General features: G+C 40.1%; 1 protein-coding gene across 1 annotated transcript in view; it reads right to left on the bottom strand.

Annotated features, from left to right (window-relative positions):
* The window catches only part of HKDC1 (hexokinase domain containing 1), a 37,759-nt gene extending 24,381 nt beyond the window's left edge, over positions 1-13,378 (bottom strand). Inside the window, exons 1-2 of the mRNA XM_036736465.1 lie at positions 13,367-13,378; positions 11,877-11,934 (exon numbers count right to left, since the gene is read on the bottom strand). Coding sequence (XP_036592360.1) covers positions 11,877-11,934; positions 13,367-13,378 — 70 coding nt within the window. The remainder of the gene's footprint in view (positions 1-11,876; positions 11,935-13,366) is intronic.
* Positions 13,379-16,006: the final 2,628 nt, after the last annotated feature.

Raw genomic sequence — 16,006 nt, 5'->3', positions numbered from 1 at the left:
GAGAGAGAGAGAGAGAGAGAGAGAGAGAGAGGAAGGAAGAGAGAGAGAGAGGGAGGGAGAGACAGACACAGACAGAGATAAAGACAGAGAGAGACAGAGACAGAGAGACACACAGAGACTGTCAGAGAGAGGAGAGAGAGGAGAGAGAGCGTGTGCACTTATAAGAGCTTTCTTCCTGTAGTCAATGGCTGGGCAGTGTAAACAATTTTTTTTTAAGTTCCTATGGTCACTGCAGGATGCAACAGTGTACAGAGCATTAGACTTGGAGTCAGGAAGGCCTGGGCTCACGTCCATCCTACCTCAGACATTTGCTAGTTTTGTGACCCTGGGTAAGTCCCTTAACCTCTGTGTGCCTCGGTTTCTTCATCTGTAAAATGGGGCTAATAGTAAACATTCCTCATGGATTTGTCGTGAGGCGCAGATGCAATAACACAAGGTGTCCCAAAAGTCTTAGTGCACTCTAAGCTCTAATAACGTCGACGCACTGTGTTTTACAAGCCTTAATGCGCTGTCAGCTATCGTTGCTCTTATTGCTAAATGTCATCTCTCGAGAGGGGGCATGCCTGGCGCAATGACTAGATCGAAGCTGCCTCGAAGTCAGGAAGACCAAGATTCCAGCCCCGATACTGATGCACGTCGGCTGTGTGGCCTCTCGGAGCGCCCTAGGCTGTCTTCCAAGGGCGTCGGTTAAAACATCAGTCTGTATTTGTAGAGCAAAGGTTCTTAGACTGTTTGATGTTCTAGACCCCTGCGCCAGTGTCTGGTGAAGCCTGGGGACCCCTTCTCAGAATCATGTTTTTAAATGCCTAAGAGACAGAATAAGAAAGTCAGTTAATTAAAATTAAGATAGTTATCAAAATCTTTTTTTTTTTTAAGTCCACAGACCCTAGGTTAAGAACTCCCATTCTTAGAGGAAGTTTCACTAACACCAGTAAAAAGCAATGTGCCCCCTTCCCTCCCACCCTTCAATCCCATCTAGTGAGACTATACTCTCATTTCTTTTTTTATTTTAATAGTTAATTTTTCCTTTGTTTTTTACAATTTTGAGTTACAAATTCTCTCCTTCCCTCCCCTCCCCCTCGTTGAGAAGGTAAGCAATTTGACATAGATTATACATGTGTGCAGTCATGGAAAACATTTCCATATTAGCCATGTTGCAAAAGAGGACACAAATTAAAAAAGAAAAAGAAAGTAAATAAAAGCCATGTTTTTGATCTGCATTCATACTCCATCAGTTCTTTCTCTGGGGATGGACAGCCTTTTTCATCATCAGTCCCTCAAAGTGGTTTTGGATCATTGTCTTGTTCAGAGTAGCTAAGTCTTTCATAATTGATCATTGTGCAATATTGCTGTTTGTGTACAATGCTCTCCTGGTTCTACTCATTTCACTTTGCATCAGTTCATGTAAGTCTTTCCAGGTTTTCCTGAAAGCATCCTCTTTGTCATTTCTTAGAATATAACGGTATTCCATCACATTCATATGCTGAAACTTGTTAAGCTATGCCTCAATTGATGGACATCCCCTCAATTCCCAATTCTTTGCCACCACAAAAGAGCTACATGTAGGTCATTATCCCTTTTTTGGGGGGGGGGGATTAATCTCTTTAAGATATAGACCTAGCAGTGGTATTGCTGGATCAAAGGGCATGCCGTTTTATAGCCCTTTGGGCATATTTCCAAATTGCTCTCCAGAATAGTCGGAGCAGTTCACAACTCCACCAGTGCATCAGTGTCCCAATTTCCCCATAACTCCTCCAACATTTGCCATTTTCCTTTTCTGTCATATTAGCCACTTTGATAGGTGTGAGGTAGTACCTCAGAATTGTTTTAATTTGCATTTCTCTAATCAATAATGATTTAGAGCAGGGCTGTCCAAAATGCAGCCCGCAAAGAAATTTACATAAATGCTTTAGTAGATGAAGCCAAGCTACCACAGAGCTCTTGCTAAAATGGCAAATCAAAATATATTGTCTATTGTTTCAATAAAAACCTAAGGTTGGACAGCCCTGATTGAGAGCATTTTTTTATGACTATAGATAGCTTTGATTTCTTTATCTGAGAATTGGCTGTTTATATTATTTGACCATTTATCAATTGAGGGATGACTTGTATTCTTATAAATTTGACTCAGTTTTCTATATATTTAAGAGATGAGGCCTTTATCAGAGAAGCTTGCTGTAAAAAAAAATTTCCCCAGTTTTCTGCTTTCTTTCTAATTTTGGCTGTATTGACTTTATGCAAAGCCTTTCTAATTTAATGTAATAAAATATTATCCATTTTACATCTGGTCATGCTCTCTGTCTCATTTGGTCACAAATTCTTCTCTTATCCATAGATCTGATAGCTAAGCTATATCATGCTCCCTGACTTTGCTTATGATATCACCTTTTATTTCTAAATCAGGTACCCATTTTGACCTTATCTTGGTATATGGTGTGAGGTGTTGGTCTATACCTAGTTTCTGCCAAACTGCTTTCCAGTTCTCCCAGCAGCAGCAATTTTTGCCAAATAGTGAGTTTTTGTCTTAACAGTTTGGATCTTTGCATTTATCAAACATGAGATTACTACAGTCATTTCCTACTGTGTATTGTGTATCTAATCTATTCCACTGATCCACCACTCTATTTCTTAGCCAGTACCAGACTGTTTTGATGATTACTGCTTTATAATATAGTTTGAAATCTTGTATGGCTAGGACACTTTCTTTCGCACTTCATACTCTTGACTTTTTGTTCTCCAGATGAATTGTTGATTTTTTCTACCTCTATAAAATAATTTTTGGGAGTTTGATAGGCATGCACTAAATAAGCACATTAATTTAGGTAGAATTATCTTTTTCATTATATCGGCTCAGCCTACCCATGAACAATTAATATTTTCCCAATTGTTTAGATCTGACCTCATTTGTATGAAAAGTATTTTGTAATTGTATTCCTTTAGTTCCTTGGTTTGTCTTAACAGGTGACTTCCAAGTATTTTATAATTGTCTACAGTTATTTTGAATGGAATTTCCCTTTTTATCTCTGGCTGCTGGACTTTGTCGGTAATATATAGAAAAGCTGATGATTTGTGTAGGTTTATTTTATATCTTGCAACTTGGCTAAAGTTATATCATTGTATCATCTGCAGATAGTTTTGTTTCCTCATTCCCTATTCTAATTCCTTTCATTTATTTTTCTTCTCTTATTGCTATAGCTTGCATCTCTATACAATATTGAATAATGGTGGTAATAATGTAACAAATCCTTGTTTCACTCTGATCTTATTGGGAATGCTTCTAGCTTATCCCCATTATAGCTAATGGTTGCTGTTGGTTTTAGATAAATACTACTTATCATTTCAAGGAAAGCTCCCTTTATTCCTATGCTTTCTAGAGTTTTTAATAGAAACTAATGTTGTATTTTGTCAAAAACTTTTTCTGCATCTACTGAGATAATCATGATTGTTGTTTTTGTTATTGATATGGCCAATTATGCCATTTATACATTTTTCCAAATATTGAACCAGCCCTGCATTCCTGGTATAAATCTCACCTGATCATCGTGTATGATATATATTGCTATAATCTCCTTGCTAGTATATTATTTAAATTTTTTACATCAATATCAGGGAAATTGGTCTATTTTCCTTTTTCTATCTTCTCTCTTCCTGGTTTAGGTATCAGCACCATATTTGTGCTGCAAAAGGACTTTGGTAGGACTGCTTTTTGTCAATTTTTTCCAAATAGTTTACATACTATTGAAATTAATTGCTCTTTAAATGTTTGATAGAATCCATTTGCAAATCTATCTGGCCCTAGGGATTTTTTCTTAAGGAGCTCATTGATGGTTTGTTCGGTTTCTTTTCCCCTAAAACAGGCTACTTTCTCTCCTGTTAATCTGGGCAACTTATATTTTTGTAAACATTAATCCATTTCAATTACACTGCCATATTTATTGGCATATAATCTGGCAAAATAGATACTAATATTGCTTTAATTTCCTCTTTGTTGGTGTTGAAGTCACCCTTTTTATTTTTTATACTGGCAATTTGATTGTTGTTTTTTAAAATCAAATTAACCAATGGTTTATCTATTTTATTGGGGTTTTTCCCACATAAAACCAGTTCTTAGTTTTATTAGTTTATTTAGTTCACTGGTTTTATTATCTTCAATTTTATTAATCTCTCCTTTGATTTTCAGGATTTCCAATTTGGTGTTTACTTGGGGATTTTTAATTTGTTGCATATTCAATTCATTGATCTATTCTTTCTCTACTTTTTTGCTGTAAGCATCTAGAGAGATAAATTTTCCCCTAAGTACTGCTTTGGCTACCTCTCATAAATTTTGGTATATTATCTCATTGTTGTCATTCTCTTCAATTATTGTTTCTATGATTTGTTCTTTGACTCACTTATTTTTTAGGATTAGATTTAGTTTCTGATTTTCAATCTATGTTTCCACTGCCCTTTATTGGATGTTCTTATTTCAATATGATCTGAAAAGGATGTAGTTCATATTTCTGCTTTTCTACATTTGGTTGTGAGGTTTTTGTGCACTAATACATGGTCAATTTCTATGTAGGTGTGATGTACTGCTGAGAAAAGGACATATTCCTTCCTATTCCTATTTAATTTTCTAGAGAGGTCTATCATATCTAACTTTTCCAGAATTTTATTCATCTCCTTAACTTTTTCTTGTTAATTTTTGTTAGATTTATTTAGGTCTGAAATGGAAAAGTTGAGGTCCCCCACTAGTATAGTTTTATTGTCTATTTCTTCCTGTAACTCATTGTTGCAACAATCTGGCTAGCAGCTGCTGTAGAGGTAAAAGACCAACACAAGCCCAACAACAAGAATGCTGCCAGCACAGGATCTTTTGATCTGCTTTACTAAGGAAAGCAACATTAAGGGGTTAACAATCTTATTTCAATCCAACATACAAATATCATTCACTTAGTTCAGGGGAAAAAGCCAGCACCCTGACCTTCAGAGCAAATACAAAGAAATTGCAAACATACATTATAAATAGACCAAATACAATTCATAGTTACCATAGTTACTGTGATACCTTTTAACAAAATGTAGTTTTCTTATCTCTTTTAATTAGATCTATTCTTGCTTTTTGCTTTGTCTGGGATTATAATTACTACCCCTACTTTTTTTTTCACTTCAGCTGAAATTTAATAGATTCTGCTCTAGACCCTTACCTTTACTTTGCGCATGTCTGCTTCAGGTGTTTCTTGTAAACAACATATTGTAGGCTTTTGGTTTTTAATCTTGCTATCCACTTCCACTTTATCAGTGAGTTCACCCCATTCACATTCATGATTAGTATTTCCCTCTATCCCATTTTTCCTGTTTATCCTTCTCTCTTTCTCTTTCACCCTGTCCCTCCTCAGGTGTTTTGCTTCTGATCACCATCTCCTCCAATCTGCCCTCCTTTCTCTCAGCCTTACCCCCTTCTCTTATCCGCTTCCCCTACTTCCCTGTAAGGTAAGACATTTCTATATCTAACTGAGTGTGTGTTATTCCCTCTTTCAGCCAATTCCAATAAGAGTGAAGTTCAAGCATTGCCCCCCACATACACACACATCTTCCCCTCCATTGTAAAAGCTCTTTTGTGCCTCTTTCATGTGAGATAATTTACCCCATTCTACCTCTCCCTTCCCCTTTATCCCAGTGCATCCCTCTTTCTTACCCCTTAAATTTTCTTTTTATTTTTTGGATATCATCCTGTCATAGTCAACTCACACCCATGCACTCTGTGCACACTCCTAACTGCCCTAATAATGATAAAGTTCTTAGGAGTTACATGTATCATCTTCCCATGTAGGAATGTAAACAGTTTAACTTTATTGAACCATTTATGATTTCTCTTTCCTACTTACCTTTTTATGCTTTTCTTGAGTCTAGTGTTTGAATGTCAAATTTTCTATTCAGCTCTGGTCTTTTCAAGAGGAATGCTTGAGTCTTCCTATTCATTAAATATCAATTTCCCTCGTCCACCCATCCTCACCCCCCAATGATTGTACTTAGTTTTGCTGAGTAGGTGACTCTTAGTTGTAATCCTAGCTCCTTTGGAGTATCATATTCCAAGCCCTCTGGGTCTTTAATGTAGAAGCTGTTTAATCTTGTGTAATCATAACTGTGGCCCCACAATATTTGAACCGTTTCTTTCTGGTTGCTTGTAGTATTTTCTCTTTTGAGCTGGGAGCTCTGGAATTTGGCTGTAATATTCCCAGGAGTTTCATTTTGGGATCTCAGGAGATAATTCGTGGATTCTTTTCATTTCTATTTTACCCTTTGGTTCTAGGATATCAGGGCATTTTTCCTTAATAAGTTCTTGAACTATATCAAGGCTCTTTTTCTTTATCATGGCTTTCAGGTAGTCTAATAATTCTTAAATTATCTCTCCTCAATCTGTTTTCCCAGGTCAATTGTTTTTGCAGTGAGAAATCTCACATTTTCTTCCATTTTTTTCGTTCTTTTGTTTTTGTTTTATTATTTATTGATGTCTCATGGAGTCATTAGCTTCCACTTACCCAATTCTAATTTTTAAGGAATTATTTCTTTCATTGAGCTCTTGCACCATTTTTTCCATTTGGCCAATTCTTCTTAAGGAAATCTCCTCAATGAATTTTTGTGTATTTTTTCCTCCATTTGGCCTATTCTGTTTTTTAAGGTGTTATTTTCATCAGTGTTTTTTGTGCTTTCTTTCCTAGCTGCTCACAGCTTTAGAGCCAGATACAGTTGCTTTTACTTTCATGGAGTTGCAATAAGCAATAAAGATTTACCAGGACTCGCATACATAAGGGATTTCATTAAGCAGCTTTCCTTCTCAAATTTAAACTTGTCCTGGTGTAAAAGCCAATCATTAGAATCCTTTCTATCTATTGTACATAAACTTGCAATTTCTCAGCAAGCCTAGTTCATTGTTTAGGACCTACATAACTCAAACAAGTTCTTTTCCCATACACATGGTTTCCAGGGGCCTTGGCAATTTGCAAAATAAGGAGAATTAACATGGATCCCAGGAAGGGGTGCCCTTACCCACTGACCTCCCATGAGTACAGGAGGATGGTTCTGAATGGGCAAAACCAACCCGATAAGGCTTTGCACAATTCCCTTCTTTCTACATAGAGTAATCAATTAAGTTTTAGGTTTTAGCATTAAAACATTAACCCCAAATAACTTAGTTAACAGCTAGCCAAATTGTCCTTGCTGTAAACTGCCTCTTTAACTACAGGTAAAGGTAGAAATACCTGGTTTTCTGAGTGGCAGTTATAAAACATTATAAGACAGGGTTAGCAAGGCTGATAAAGTAACATCACTGGTTTTACACAATTTTTTCCATCTTTCAGTTTCAACAAAATTCAGATTAAAATTGCTTTGTCTAACACCATTTCTGGCTCACAATGGTCACTCAAGTTTTACAATGTAGGAGAATTTTACTACAATTTAGAAATACAATAATAACACAAGCAGAAACCTTCAGGTGACATTAATTGCATTTCCAAATCATTACATATGTTGGGCTTACCAAGTGTAGAGGCTTTTCTTCTCTCCCCACAGTTGCAGAGCCTGGTTGTGGACTCAGGGGTGGTCGAGTCAGGGATTTGGGAAGGGGAAGAGAGAGGGACTAAGGACCGGAAGTGATGGGAGGCTGTAGAGTCCAGCACCTGAATTAAAGGTCTGAGGAGTCATTGAGGAGGGTTCCTGATGAACCTTTCCTTCCTAATAGGGGTTGCTCCACTTTGGGGAACTTGGAGCAAAAGCTTTGGGTTCCAGTGGTGTGGGAGCAAGGACTTGGGGACTTGGAGAGGAGAGGTTCCTCTGCTTGCCTAGAGGTGTGGGCTTCAGGGTGCCCAGGGGTCCAGGGCTGTTGCCAGTGGGGTCCCCGATATAGCTGCTATGCCTCCCCCCTTTTTCTTTTCCCAGGTAGGGGAGGATAACTCGAATTCCTTACCATCACTCTCTTCCCTTATCTGATCTGGGATGACAGGGGTTAACAGAATCTGCTAAAACATTTTTAGCTGCTCTTTTATTGCAGCCCTGGCTTGGTCAGAGACAGGACAACAGGGTGAAAGATCTTAATGATTCTAACTTTTACTCAAATAAACTTCACTTCTGTGTTCACTCCTTAAGAACTTTTGAAAGTGAGAACTTTGAACCTGCCAGTCAAAGGTGAGAGGGACCCTGGAAAAGGTCCAGTGGCACCTAGTCCCTTCTCCCCTGTACTGGGAAACTCAAAGTGTCTCTTTTTTCAGATCTATGCATTTTTCCAATTTGCCTTAGTGCCAAATAGTATAATAAATTCTGACTTATCTTAAATATCAAATTAGGAGTAACACGTTTCACTTAAATCTGAGGGAAAAAAGATTCCTGCTTTCTTTCTTATCTCTCTTCACATTCCAAATTTGGCCAGAATTGGAATGAAGGGAGAAAGAAAGAGCATTTTTTTTTCCAACTTCCCAAAAGTTTCCAAACCTTTTACTCTCAAAACCTGTATTCACACTGTTCATGCAAATAGAATATACCTTCCTTAAACTTTCTACACATGCTCCTCTTTTTCCTACCTGCTTAAACTTTCTTGCCTTTCCTTTCTGGTGGACTTTGATTAAAGCCCCTTTAAAACTGCACATACCTTATTTCTTTGTAGTTCTGACCCAAAACTTCTCTTACCCTTTTCAACTTGCCTTATATAACCCAAACAAGAAAATATTTTTCTCTCTCCCGCCCTCTGACGCTGTTGCAGTCAGAGAGGGAGGGGAGAGAGGGAAAGAAAGAGCTGCATTCCAAGAAGAGTCAGATAACACACTCTCTTCACACAAAAACATAAACACAGAACAGACACAGACAGAAAATGACAGGACGAATCCAAAAGCTCAGAGAGGACTGCTAGAAATCCTCTGCACAAATTAGACCTTGCTTGGCCCTCTAATGTAATGAAGGCCAGGTACCATGCTTTATTGGGGTCTTGGAGGCCATGCTTTAAGATAACCTGGGGCAGATCCCCAGCTGTAGGGGGAATGTGCCTGTCTCTTTGCCTGTAAACCTTAAAAACAACAACAAAAAAGGGGGTACCTTAAGCGCCTGTAGCTATCTCAACCAACTAGCATCCTAGAAGGCAAGTGAAACTGCAGTGTGTTCCCCAAAACAAGGCATCCCTTGTCAGAAGGGGGAATTATGCTGAGGCCTGTCGAAGGCCAAACCCGAGCTTGTAAAAGGCTCAACCAACTATCCCTGCAAGCAGTGCCTAGGGTGCTTGAGGGGAGAAACCCGTCTACAGGGAGAGGGGAGGGGAGGCTTACCTTCACTCGGAGAAGGCTTGGAACCTCGGACTGTCCCACCACGTTGGGCAACAAAAATGTTGAAAACCAGGGATTTGGGAATCCCAAACCAAAGTTCCCAGGGCAAGGTCGCCTGGAATGAATTCATGATCTCAAGCATTCTTGAAGTCAAGTTGGCAAAGATTTATTACGCTTTACAAAGGGCAAGAGTTCTTAGGGAACCTGCAACCTTAGAGGGGTGCAGGGAGAGCTTAAATATGAGATTTGGGGGCGAAACATGTCGATTAGGTGTTTTGAGGTGGGATTAGGGAGTGGTTAAGGGGTGGTCAGTTCTTAAAAGAATATGCACTTTTTGTATCTACTGCACAGGCGTATTACCCAGAGTTCACTGGGAAATAGCCCGGGGGGGGGGCTACTAGGGGGGTATGGTTTCAACTGTGAAACATCGCTAAGTTAACTATCGGTCAGGGCTAACAAGCAATCTAGGTAGCTTTTCATCTAATGTCCTGTTAGACAAAATACTACGTCTAGGATACATATTAGAAAGGTCAGTAAGTAGCAAATATGGTCATGACAGTGTACAGTCAATTATCAGCATCCTGGAATCAGTCTATAGATAGGCACAGCTGCTTACTGAGGAAGGAGCAGAGATAAGCTGGGGCACGCTACCCTTTAGCTAGAGAGAAACTGCCTGGGACAGAGTGTTTTTAGAACTGGGGTTCAGGCACAGGCACCCAAGCAGAGGCTAAGAGTTAGGGTCCAAGCACAAGCACTCCATCATGGGCATGTATGGAAAATGCAAGTCTTGCACTGAGTGCCTGCCAAGGGTCACCTGTAATCTCCTCCTGACCAGTTGTCTGACTGCGCTCCTCTTACCCTACTGAGACAGACCTTTCCTGCCAATCTTCTAAGCTGTCTTGGGCTGGAATGTTGTTTGCAGGTGAATTTGGGAGCAGTCAGGCGAGTTCCTGCCTTTACCATCTTGGTTCTGCCCCCCCTTCTCGTATTCTTATAACCCCATTTCAATAAACAGGGTCTTCCAGGGCTGGAAGAACGCCGTTCTCAGCTTCCTAAATCTTCACCAAATACTTTCTCAAATCAGGATTTCATTGCACTATATTGTGGGGGGAGATTCCCCCATCCCACTTCCCTCTGGACTTCCAGACATCCAGACCTCTGAACCTACACGCTGCTCCAGCATGTTTACTTTTCCACAAAAGCTCTTCCTTCATTACAAAATGATTGCTTTGGTGAGTGGATCTCAAGCATCTGCTTTTCAGAAACCAGGCAGAGGGGTGACAAGCCTGGTCAATCAAGGCAGTCCCAAGGTTAAAGCCAGACTGTCGCAGTTAAAGGATGGGGCACTTTTTGGTGTAAAAAAATGAACTCACTTTAGGGGGTGGGAATGGAGTGGGTGAGCTTCAAATGGGCTCATCCCCAGAGAGCGTTGGTGGTGGGATCTGACCCCGACACCTCTGATTCCACTCTTTCCCCACTAGATGATTCAATCCAATCAGCTCTAAGGACCTGCTGGTGCTCCGTGCTGGGAATATGACGACAAAAATATCAAGTAATTGTATGGGGTGGGGGTCTTAACCTGAGCTCTGTAAACTTTTTTTTTTAAATATTTTGTCATCCTATACATTTTATTTTATGCATTTAAAAACAGAGACAGGGTCCATAGGTTTTGCCAGACTGCCTGAGGAGTCCCTTTAATATAATCAGAATACAAATTATAATAGAATATAAACTTCTCTCTGTGGCACTGAAAGGCCTTCATATTCTGCCTCCGACCCTCCACAGCATCTTCTCTTTCCTCACACACCCTCCATGCCCAGGGTGTTCTCTCTCCCTCCTCTTAGGATGTTTCCTTTACTTCGAAGTTGAGATCAAATGCCGCCTCCTACAGGAAGCCTGCCCTGATCCCAACTCCTCTTGGAATCTGTTGTACCTGTTGTCTTCCCCAACTGTAATTAAGGTGGGACTTTTTTCTTTACTGTTTTCTCTTTTGGAGCACTTATTTAATTATTTAAGTGCCCTCGATGAGTCTGGCCTTTGTTTCTTTGATTAAATCAGGAGTCTTTGATGACCTCCTCACCTCAAGGGAATGCCTAGTTTACATGGGTTTGAGTCACATGTTGTGGCACCCTTTGACCCTGAACAGGGTATATAAACTCAGAGGTTGGCATTTTTCCTTTGGGGCTCTCACTCACTGGAAGGGTGTCGTGTGACTCTGGGCAAGCCGTTGTAACTGCCCCCCGGATTTGCTAACCCAAATGCATTGGTTCTTCTCTGGTAACTGAATTGATTTGGTCTGTTTATATTGTCTTTGTTTGTAATTTGTTTATATTTGCTCTAAAGTTCAGGGTGCAGGCTTTTCCTCCTGAACTAAGTGAATGATATTTGTATGTTGGATTAAAGTGATACTGTTAACCCCGTAAAGTTACTTTCCCTAGTAAAGCAGATCAAGAACCTGTGCTGGCAGCTCCTGGCGCTGGCTGTTGTTGGTTTTACACAGCCATAGTAGCTGCTAGCCAAATTGTTCTTACACCAATAGAGGGGAAAGAAGACCCCATCTGGATCAGAGAACATGGGCTCAAATCTCACCCCACACGATGACAGCCCCAAGCAGGTCACTAGGCATCCCTAGGCCCAGTTTGCTCCCCTGTAAAATGAAGGGGTCAGATGGCTTCCAAGCTCCAGAACTGTTTTAATTGTATCCTTAGCACCTGACACGGGGCCTAGGTAGGTGTTGATTCTATTTGCTTTTCAAACGCCTGGTGTGGCATCCTTAGTAGAAACATTTGTGGATGAGCACCTTGGGAGCATGAGGACAAGAAGCCTTAGGTCCCAAGGAAGAGGGGATAGAGGGAACAAGCATTTATTAAGTGCCAACTATGTGCCAGGCACTGTGCCAAGTGCTTTACAAATATCCCACCTGATCCTAATAACAAGCCTGAGAAGTAGGTGCTATTATTATCATCCCCATTTTACAGTTAAGGACACTGAGGCAGAGGTTGTGACTTGCCCAGGTGGCGCTGCTAGAAGTATCCAAGGCTGGATTTAAACTCATCTTCCTGACTCTGGGCCCACTCTATCTACCGTACCACCTAGCTGCTAATTGCTACTAGGTTGGCTCTATGCAATTATAGGGTTTATTGTGGGAAAGGACCCTACCTAGAGATTATCTACTCCAATCCCTTTGTTTTATTTTTTAAATTAAATTTTGTAACTTCAAATTCAGCAAAAATTAACCCTATACTTCACAGCTCCTCCATTGGGAAAGAAAGACAAAACTACTGTTACAAACATGTAGGGTTGGGGCAGCTGGGTGGCACAGTGAGTAGAGCACCAGCCCTGGAGTCAGGAGGACCTGAGTTCAAATCTGGCCTCAGACACTTGACACACTTACTAGCTGTGTGACCTTGGTCAAGTCACTTAACCCCAATTGCCCTGCCTTCCCCCCTCCAAAAAAAAAATACAAACATGTAGAATTAAACAAAACAAGTTTCCACATTGCATCTATTTAAAAAAAAATTCTTATTCTGCACCAAATCTTTGCTTCTCTTGGGAAGTGGGCAGCATATTTCATCTTCAGTCCTCCTGAATTATGGTTGGCTGTCACACTGATCAGAGTTCCTAAGACTCACAAAGTTGTTTGCTTTACAATGTTGTTGCTATCATATACATTGTTCTCCTGGTTCTGCTCTCTTCACTCTGCATCAGTTCCTACCAGTCTCCTCACATTTCTCTGAAACCATCCCTTCACCCTTTCTTTTGGAGGCAATCGAGGCTAAGTGACTTGCCCAGGATCACACTGCTAGTGTCTGAGGCCACATTTGAACTCAGGTCCTCCTCACTCCAGGGCCAGCTATATCCACTACGTCACTTAGCTGGCCCCTCCCCACCCTTCACCATTTCTTACAGCACAACAGAAATCTATTAATCCCTTCATTTTAAGGCTGAGAAAGCAGGGATAAGTGCCAAGGTCAAATATAGACTACACAAAGCTAGTCTGCCAACTCCAAATCTCACGTCAATTCCACTGTATCAAGTTCCCTGACACCTGGGGTCATTTTCCTGCCACTCTATCTCACCAAGAAACCCATGTTTCGGCATTGAAATAGGCTGAAAAGCACAAGAAATCCACTCCGGTCAGATTTAGCCATTTCATAATGTTTAGAGGAATGAAGAGGTGCTGGGCCTGGAATTGGGAAGACCTAGATTCAGATCCTACCTCTTAGCACTCACTAGACATAAGCCCACAAAAAAGTAATTCAACTTCTCTCTGAATCTTAGCTTCCTCATCTGTATATTGGATATGTTACATCTCTAGTCCCTACCTACTCAAGAGTCATTGTGAGAATACACGTAAACTGCTTTGCAAACCTTTCTATTCAGAAAAGGCGCCAAGCACAATTAGGAAGCCATGGAATGCATCTAGCTGGCCTTTCTCTGGAAATGTGGTGACGGGTCAAGGATTTCTTTATAACATTCAGCTTCCTTTCTGAAGGAAAGTTACTTTGCATTCTTATCTGTTATCCACGTTGACAAGAGCCATGCGGGGATGTCCCCCCATCACATAAATCAAACTGCAGGGCACCTCACTTATATGCAAAGAGAAAAAAATAAAATTTCCATGAGAGTCTGCTTAGAAACTTCCAAAGTTTCCCCAGTCGCTACCATGGTGTCTCTATGGCAACAGGCATCAAATGAAGCAGAAATGTTCATCTCGGTAAGTTCCCAAAGACTTCTTGGCAGAGCTGTTCAGGAATGCTCAGCCAGGAGCTGATCAGAGACCCCATCTTGTTCACTTCCAGTGAGACACTCCGGGAAGTCAATCAGTGGACAATCCACATATCAAATGCACCGTCCGTGGCCTAGCATATTTCTGGGCGTGTTGAGTTCATCCAAATTCAATTCCACCAAAATCCGGAGTTATGAAAGGCATATGTAAGACCATGAAAAAGAAAGATTTCAGCAACTTTGGTGAATCCAGAAAAGCATTGAAAGACTGATTGGTGCAATGTGAAGTAACCAAAGCTAGGAAAATAATTTACACAATGATGACAACATAACTGGAAGGAATCAGATAATTATTAAAGTTGAATGTTGCATTATTACAATGAGAAGACCCCCTTCCCCTTGCTCCTTTGCAGAGGAGAGGCCGATGATGGTGGAATACTGCATATGATGTCACACTTTTGAAGTGTTCATTTAAAAATTTTTTTTCTTTTAAAAATTTTTATTACAAGGGATTGTCTCTCTGAGAGGGGAAAGAATAGAGGGAAATATAGGTCATGTAAAAACAAGAGAAATAAAACCTTTTTAAAAAAAAATAAAAATATCATGTAAAGAAATTCTAGTGGGAAATTTTGAAAAACCCAACCTGAATTTATTAACATCTTTTTGTTGGATTACATGGCTTCCAAGGTCCCATACAGCCCAATTAAAATATTTTAATTTGATTGAAATGAACAGACACTTTCACAATAATTTGTATATGATCCTAACTTTCAAGAGATTGATATTTTAGAAAGTAGTAACAGAGCAGTGGCCAGAGGGTTAGGGAAACTGGAGGCTTCCCTAAATCACAGCTATTCCATTAATTCTACCTATGCCCTGGGGCAACTCTATTCCCCTCTCTCTGGGCCTTAGTTTCCCCACTTGTAAAATGAGAGACATCTGACTAGATTAGGGGTATGGGGCATTTTGATTTAGAATTGATTTCCAATCAATAAAGTTACAAAAAAATTTGGTATATTTTTTAATCATGTCCTAGCCTTTTCTTTTTAAAAAATTACTATTTTGTTTCTTACATGGTTTTACATAGTAAATTCTAGAATTTATTTTCTTTCACATTGAATAAAACCACAGGGACCAAAAAAGCTTTGGACTCCTGCCCATAATGACTTCTGAGGTCCTTTCTTGCTCCCACATACTTCTGAAAAGGGCCAGCGTCACAGTGATTACGCAACAAGGGAAAAATGCCATGTCAGAGCTGAGAAGGCAGGTTAGTCAGCTCTGACATTTTGTAATTATGACACATTCCGTTAGGTGCTTAGAACTGCAAGTTCAAAGAGGTCACCTTTGATCCCAGCCAAAGAATTTTTACTAAAAAAAAAAACAAACAACTCATTGGTGGTAATAGTGGGAGATGCTAGGAATTACCAGTCTGGTTTTCCTTACCAGTTTGAAATTACGTGCCTGCATAACAACCACTTTCAATTTTATAAACAACTCCTTCTGAAGTGGTGAAACCCGAGGACGTCTCAAGTCTGGTTCAGTCTTCATCTCTTAGGAAACAGAAATGGTTGATATTCCTTAACAAGGCTTGCTTTGAAGGCTGAAAGGTGGTGGGAGGATTACATACAAATACACCCTAGAAGACCGACATTCCTTGTATCTGTAACTCACAAGAGGGGCTATGTTCTGGAAGACCTCAAGCTTCTTTTTGCATTTCTAAGCATTTCTGAGATACAGATACATAAGAAATAGAGCCTATAGGCTTTGTCGTTCCTGTAAACACAGGTCTACACAGCCAAATGATGCCGGAGAAAGGCCCTGTCCACACAGACAAATGGACTCAGGTCCCAGGTCCATTCAACTGAATCTAACAATTTTAGCATTTCGAGGTCCTCTGGAAGCTATAGCAAACAGCAGGTAGAAAATCCACAGGGTCAGCTGCCCTTGTAGAATGTGACTGTAGCTTCACCCCAAAGCTGTCTTGAACAAAA

This window comes from Trichosurus vulpecula, chromosome 8 (assembly GCF_011100635.1).
Source record: "Trichosurus vulpecula isolate mTriVul1 chromosome 8, mTriVul1.pri, whole genome shotgun sequence".
Lineage (NCBI taxonomy): Eukaryota > Metazoa > Chordata > Mammalia > Diprotodontia > Phalangeridae > Trichosurus > Trichosurus vulpecula.
Note: the sequence above shows the minus strand (reverse complement) of the source record. Positions and strands in the feature narration are given on the sequence as shown.